The sequence below is a fragment of the Primulina tabacum genome, chromosome 4 (assembly GCF_025594145.1).
Source record: "Primulina tabacum isolate GXHZ01 chromosome 4, ASM2559414v2, whole genome shotgun sequence".
Taxonomy (NCBI): domain Eukaryota; kingdom Viridiplantae; phylum Streptophyta; class Magnoliopsida; order Lamiales; family Gesneriaceae; genus Primulina; species Primulina tabacum.
In genome coordinates, this window is record NC_134553.1 from 8,915,154 (window position 1) to 8,923,245 (window position 8,092).

Consider the following 8,092-nt stretch of genomic DNA (forward strand, 5'->3'; position numbering starts at 1 on the left):
TCTTAAAATTTTGGAATATTAACGTATTTCATTCATCACAGGCGGTTGGAAGTATAAATTTTTTTACATGTTCAAATCTTTCCTTTAATCTTTTCCATAAAGTTAGGAGATCTTTTTCAATGAGATATTTACATTTTAATCATTCATCAAGATGTCGACGCAAAAATATGATAGCTTTTGTTTTTCCTTGTGATGATGAGATACCATTTTCTTTAATGGTCTCATTTAAACCTAATGACTCAAGATGCATTTCTACATCGAGAGTCCATGGCATATAGTTTTTTCCCGTAATGTCGAGCGCAACAGATTCGAGCTTTGCCAAATTTGACGTGGTGGTACTATAAAAATAACAATGCATTTTATTAGTTAAGTTCTAAATCTATTAATATGACAATACAAAGTAACTGATAAATTATAAGTACAAGCATTCTTAAAAATAAAAAAAAAACGCGATGCAGATATTCTCCGATAAATATAATACTAGTGAGTATAATAACCAAAATAATTATACAAAATAACATTGAAAGAACCATCATCTTCTTCTTCAAAAATTTTGATGAAGAAAATTTTTAGGGAGGAAGAGTATATTTGGAGTGATTAAATGTGTTTGTAAAATCATATTTATATGGTAAAAACTAGTCGTTTATGATCGTTTTGACAGTTACAAAATCTTAAAAAAAATAAATGTATGTATATGTAAATTTTATGGTAATAATATGACGTATATAATGTTAATCATGTTTGAATAATTTACATCACATTATTATAATGAGGTGTCAGAGACTCTTTTTATATAATACTATGATATTATACAAATATATATATATATATATATATATATATATATATATATATACAATATAATTAATATATAGCACAATAAAAATATATCAAATCACATTATTACAATGAGGTATCATGGACTTCTTTTATATAATAACATCATATTATTCTAATATATATATATACAATAAATAAACAGTAACACAATAAAAATAAATAAGCAGTGTAATAATATAATCACGTCGCATTATTATAATGAAGTGTCATAGACTCCTTTTATATAATAACATGATATTATATATTAAATATATACACAATAAAAATAAATAAACAGTAAAATAAATATTATTACTTTTGAATATTGTTATCTTTTTCTCGTGATTTGGAGCTTGGAAAATATAGAGACCGAACCTTCTAGTATCGTGCTGATAACGTGTTAAAAGTAAAAATTTACGGTAAAAAGTAAAAATCTCAAACTCACAAAATATATTAAACTATATACTTTATAAACTTTTCTCCACTCAATTGTGTTTTTCTTCACAAATTGAGAGAACTATTTATAGAATTTTTTTGGAAATAATCCAAAAATAAATACATCATTACATACATCATCATACATTAATTTTCAATATTTACACCTCTTATTTTGAACATTTTCTCACCTCTGTTGCTCTAGTCAAATCCTTAAGGCCAACGAAAAACTGATCGTTACAAGTCATATGTTAAGTTTTTTAAAATTTTAATCATCTATATTATCAAATTTTAATTTTAATTATGTATCTTTCAATTTTTAGCAAACATTGTTTTTTCACTTTAAGAGTGTTGCTCTGACATTAAAAAAAAAAAACGTCAAATCCGTATCAATGTCACGTCAAAAAATACTAAAATTTCCCAAAAAAATCGATTAAAATCGAAATTTAACAACATAAATTATCAAAATTAAAAACAAATTAACAAATATATATAACCAAAAATATAATTTATCTTATATCAAATTAAATAGTTCGAGCTCAAAAAATAATCAAATATATTAGAGATTGATATCATCAAATAATTTTAAACAAGTAAAATAATATGTCTATTTTTATTACATCTTGTTTCAACTTGTGCTTTTTATATTTTTGGGTGGAATTGAATAGGTTAAGTGGCTTAGGATTAAGGAGGCAATTTAATATATATCTTGATTTAAAATAATTTTCTTTTATTTATGCCCAATTCAAATTTAATATTTTTTAAAATGTATATTTTAAATTATTAATACGAAAAATCTATTATTATAATAAATTCATGAATAGATCGAATTATAGTCTTGCGCAGTTGTAATTCAACATAAAAAGATCGAGATGTCAATGTTTCAAAATGACATAAAAAGGTTAAATTATTAGAAATTTTTAGTTTGGAAGATGAAAAATGGCAGGTTTCCAAAGAAAAATTCATCGAGCTGGCTCGAAAATCCGGCAAGTTCGACGAAGCAAGCATCGAATTCCAGAAGCGAATCCTCCGGCATCGGCGATGATTCCTACGTGCCCAAATCAATCGGTTGGTCGGATACCGCTGCCACCATGAAAGAAGGCCGTGCAGAAGCATCAACCGTAATCTTCGGCGCGCTCGACGAACTCTTCGAGAAACTCGCGTCCGGCCCAAGGATGTAGGAATCCTCGTGGTGAACTGCGGCCTCTTCCATCCGACGCCGTCTCTTTCCGCCATGATAATCAACCACTACCAGATTTCGGGAAACATTTTGAACTTCAATTTAGGGGGGATGGGGTGCAGCGCGGGAATCATCGGCCTTGATTTGGAGCGAAATATGCTACAAGCAAACCCTCGCAGTTACGCGGCGGTGGTGAACACGGAGATGGTAGGGTATAATTGGTATCCTGGGAAAGAGAGGTCCATGCTTGTTTCGAACTGTTATTTTCGGATGGGCTGCTCCGCCGTGATGCTGTCCAATCGCCTCCGTGATTACAGCCGTTCAAAGTACAGGCTTGAGCATATTGTGAGAACGCACAAGGGCTCTGACGATCGCAGCTGTGGGTATGATATTCTTGTGAAAAATTCTATATTTGTTCACTGTTGTATACTTGTACGCCTGAATTTTATTAAAATTGTGTTTTCTTATGATAATCTAATTGGTTTAATATATCATGGCAAAATACAAATTGAGTTACAAAGTAAATTTAAGATTGTTTGATGGAATAATTATATACATATGGATGATTAAAATTGTTTATACGGTTCCATATATATATATCTAAGCCAGCAGATTATCTAAAATTTCATTCTTGGAATTCCTATAAACCATCGTCCAGGGTGATTTTTTTTCTCTTGTTTCACCAGGTGCATCTATCAGAAAGAAGACATCGAAAAATTCAAGGGCGTTAAAGTAAGAAGAGATTTGGTAGAAATTGGCGGTGACGCACTCAAAGCCAACATCACCACATTAGGCCCCCTTGTCCTCCCATTCTCAGAGCAGTTTATCTTCTTCTCAACACTAATTTCAAAGCTATTCTTCAGTAATGGTGTCGACTCTCAGCACAAGAAGCCATACATCCCAGACTACAAGCTTGCATTCGAGCACTTCTGTGTGCAAGCTGCCAGCAAAACCATGCTCGATGAACTGGAGAGGAACCTAGAACTTAGCGATGTAAATCTTGAGCCATCCCGTCCTTCCTTGCACAGGTTTGGAAACACATCGAGTAGTAGTATTTGGTACGAATTGGCATATTTAGAGGCAAAGGAGAGAGTTCAAAGGGGTGATCATATCTGGCAACTGTCATTTGGTTCCTGTTTTAAATGCAACAGTGCGGTGTGGAAATCACTGGGCAAGATCAGGAAGCCATCAAGAAACCCATGGCTTGATTGTGTTGACAGGTATCCTCACCAGGATATTAGCTAGGCATGATTGAAGGGTTTCTTGAAAAAGTATAGTGTTAGTAGGAATTCACCAAATAGATCTAAAAAATCAACGTCTTGTATGACTTTGTAAGTTTGCTATAATGTCTACTTTGAATGTCTAAAGTAATACAGGATACTATGAACTACACGAGAATTACTATTATTGTTGTACGCATGATCCACCAGTGATGACGAGATTCTCAAACATTTTGTGTGCAATAAGGGAAAATTTAGATATGATTTCTGATGTTTTTTTATCATGCTGGTTCCCTTTGAAATTCATGAACTCACCATGACTTAAAAAAGGTGCAGGTGCTCGATCCAACACACTTTAGACCGTATGTACTGCAGTGAAGGCCAAATCTTCGGGCTTGGAGAGGCTGTAATTTCTCTTCAAAATGCTTAAATATGTTTCCAGAACATGTGCGCATTTAAGTAAGTATCAAATAAATACTTCAACGGATAACATGCCAATATTCTTCAACAAGAATCGTGGGAAAAGGTACAAAATAGCTTCCTCATTGCCCGATGTTTTAATCATCTGGTTGCCAGTTCATTACACAATCAAGCAAGTCTTATTTTAGTTGACAGAAAATTCAACATAAAAACAGGGAGAAAAAAATTAACTAGCTAGGCCCATATATAATTTTCCAAGAATGGATAATCATGTGAAAAAAGAAACAATCGATCTTTCTCATCAGGCAAACCAGTCCCCATCCATTCCTTCAATATCTTCCATCTCCATGCTGCATTTTTCTTGGGAATATGGTTAGTAGTTGGCATAAATTTGAGAAACACAAAAAAGGAAGCATCCAAAAACGATAAAATATGATGGGCTAATTCAATTATCGGGTACAATGATATGCTTACACTAAAAGGTGCTGCCACAAAACAAACGAGTTATTTAATATATTGATAGTGAAATTCACATTTGTTGAAAACTTTACGTTATTATTTGTTGGTTAAGGGAAACGCTCGGCTCGATTTTTGGAGCATGGAATGGTTAAAAAATTGAATCTTTAATTTAATCTAAATTAGTGATGTAGGTACTTCGACAAGCCTATTCTTACCAAGGCAAAGTAGGATCACGCAAGTATTGATCGTCCAGACGTTGCAAGCAGCTCTCATTTGCATTCAGCCACGCCGGAACTTCCAAGACTTCATCAAACGGAGATGCAACAGAATCTTCGTCCTTTTGATCCTCGTTCCCAATTTCCATGTTCCGCAACAACCATGAAGAATCCACCGAATTCACACCATCATTCCACTGCATCTGATGCTGCTCCCCGGTGGATCTTGTATCAGCATTCTCTTCATCATCCATTACCTGATACAAGGATGAATCCCCACTTTCCACCACAGTGGAAGGCGTGACCACCACACATGGAGTTTCGTCGGGAACTGGGGAAGAAGAAGAGTAAATTGATGACCGGTCAGCGCCACAATGGAAAGGGATGATGTCAATATTGTTGAAATCATGAAGATTCAGATTCAGGCCTAATGCTCGGCTTGGAAGTGCAAAATTCAGATTTTCTTGCACATTTGGCGAAATGGGCCAAGAACTGTAAGAATAACAAAAGCCTGCAGAGTAAGAGAAATCGGGAACACAATAGTTGGGCAGATTGGAATCCAAATAATTTGAAGCATAAATTCTTGAATTCCAGCTCCCGGATTTCAGTTCACCCTCATGGCCCGCACAAACTTGATCATCAGTCGAACTCTCCAGTGCCTGAATTCCGGGCCCTGATTCCAACTTCTGGTGTTTTTCACCTGCCTGTTTCATATTTGCTCTATGAAACCTGAGAGCAGCAACAATCTCTTTCCGGGCTTCTGCCATATTCAGAAGCCTTTCTTTATAGGGCCTGCTGACGTGAAGCCTCCTTCTCACCTGCTTTTTAACAGGCTGATTTGATTTCTCCTGTTTAATATCATCACAAACATTTTTCTCTATATTTCTATGCTCATAGGAATTTTCTGAATCTTTGGTTTTTGAAGAAGTTAATTGCTTAACAAAGGCTCCAACGTAAGCATTTGATAAGCGAGGTTCTTTGAATTCTTTCATATTTTCAAGATTTGAAGTTTCTGGTTCACCACTTACGGAGTGTGGCGAAGAAGATTTGGCCCTCATCTCCTACTGCACTTAATTTTCTCTTTTTGGTTCAAAATTTCAGTCGGTTGGATGAAAATGGAAAGGGGGTCCAGTGTGTTTTTCACTTCATTTCCCTTTTCTATTTGTAGGCAAAAGTACAGAATTCGGAGAATGCAGGTCTGGATGAAGGTGCTCGTGGGTATTCTAAGTAGATAGTGACATGGTGTAGAATTTTTAAATTGTTATTTTTTGGAACTTTCTTTTGTCACAGTTTTCATAACTAAATTTCGATATAATTCTCGTCACGTAAATTTATGAAAAATGTTCTTCGATTATCAAATTCATTACATCTATTTGATTTGAATTCGAAATAAATATACGTCGATATGTCACGAAAAAAATAATAATGGATTTTATTTTTCAACATTTAAATTTTATATAAATGAAATATTTTAATTGTCGACATGATCAGAGCGAGTCGATACTTGTGAAGAAGATATAAATGCTCCATACCGTGCTCACATCGATTCTGTTTTGATTTCATCATTATAATTTGCTGCTACATTTTCCCAAACAGCTTTTGCTTAGTGCCAAACGTCCTAGAAAATTAACAATTGGCACGAAAATTTATTATTCTAACAACTTCTAATCACTATATTCAATAAGAAAGAACAAAGTTTATACAATAAAATTTGTGGAACTAAGATTTCGATACGATATTAGTATATACAATTTTATATCGAAAAAAATTTTATATATTTTAATTTATAACTTTATTATCTAAAAAAATTATATATTTTTAAATTTATATATATTGTTTCGGTGTTGCGATAGCATATAAAAAATTTCGATAAATTCAGTATTTTTTGTTACAATAACTTCTGTATACTGAAAATTTCGGTATTTTTCTTCATCCTTAGTCTTAAGATCAAGTGCTTACCATTAGACCAAAAGTTATAGCTGTTAACCAAAGAACAACTTTATTTATTTTTTATATTTGTGGCAGCGAAGTGTGCACTAACTTTAGTATTAATGGGTTGGGCGGTTAGACCATGATTCCGAGAGTGTGTTGTCTCATATCTTTTAAAAGATCAGTCTTATCTTTTTCCTATTGTCGGCCTTGTTTCCAGCCAATACAGTATTACCTGTTAAGCTCTGATTTCACTCTTTTACGACCCACTGAACCAACCAGATCAAACAGTATAAGAGCAGCTTGACGTGCGAGTAATTCTTAGGATGTCACTCATTTGAGCACTATCCTCACCCTCACTCATATATTCTCACTCATATATTTAATCCAACACTTGATTATTATTTCTCTTTACATTGTGGTGGAGTTTTTCTTGTAGCAAGTCACGAAGAATTCAAACTTGCTGATAATTGAGCCCGAACCAAATATCGATGCAATAAGAAAACGACTGAAACATGGAGCAGACAGCGAATCCCACCGCCATGGAGCTTAACGAATCCAATTCTTGCACAGTTTCACCCAACCATTTATCATCTCTACTGTCCAATCAATGACACCCGCCGCTTTATTCCTACCATTCACACACGCCTTCCAACATTATTATACTGCTGAATTGAAATCTCATAATAAAGTATTTATTTATTTTAACAATAATAATCTTTGGTTAATAAAAATTACTTTAAAATCTCGAACTTGAAACTTCACATTACATGTTATTATGCACGTGGCCCACCAATTTTCCATGCTGCGAAAATTCACTCCATGCTCGATCTGTCTCAGTTTAACACCCAAGAAATACTTTCTTGATCCCACTTAACCTTAAAGAAATTAATAATTTGATAAATTAATCAGATTTTTAAGCTGAAAACTTTAGAACAAATTTTATGATGTTATTTACTAAAATATTAGTACTTTAATAAATTCTAAAAATGATTTTCTTAATATGTATCAGTATTATTTCTTGGTGTGTTTCTGAAACTTATAAATCTATTATGTTACATTTTAAAATTTTTCTTATTAACTTATCAAATTGTGATATATATATATACTGATGAAATCGGATTGAGTATAACATGCAACAAGTGATTAACCAAGAAAGGAAAGAGCTCATGACGAGATTAGAACTTGATGTAAACTAAAGATTTCAGTTATGAATGAACAAATTGATCCTGGTTGTATTGTTAGTACCTTCAAAGAAAGTCATAATAATTAATTGTCAACTCCTTCAAATGTACATTTGTTACGCTCGCATCATGTTGTTCCTACATCAAAGAAAGCATCGAGTCAACAATTTGCAGAGCAAATTTACCCCCTTGTCAACAAATGTAATTATTTGAGATAAAGTCCGGAGGGCA

General features: G+C 33.3%; 1 protein-coding gene and 1 pseudogene across 1 annotated transcript; one reads left to right on the forward strand and one right to left on the reverse strand.

Annotated features, from left to right (window-relative positions):
- The first annotated feature begins 2,175 nt into the window (after nt 1-2,175).
- On the forward strand, nt 2,176-3,918 carry LOC142543020 (3-ketoacyl-CoA synthase 10-like; annotated as a pseudogene).
- A 166-nt stretch (nt 3,919-4,084) lies between these two features.
- Nucleotides 4,085-6,010, reverse strand: LOC142543021 (protein AAL-toxin resistant 7-like). The gene is made up of 2 exons (XM_075649980.1): nt 4,749-6,010; nt 4,085-4,424 (listed from the first exon to the last, which is right to left on the reverse strand). Exons 1-2 carry the CDS (start codon nt 5,804-5,806, stop codon nt 4,376-4,378), a joined length of 1,107 nt encoding a protein of 368 aa, XP_075506095.1. The 5' UTR covers nt 5,807-6,010; the 3' UTR covers nt 4,085-4,375.
- Nucleotides 6,011-8,092: the final 2,082 nt, after the last annotated feature.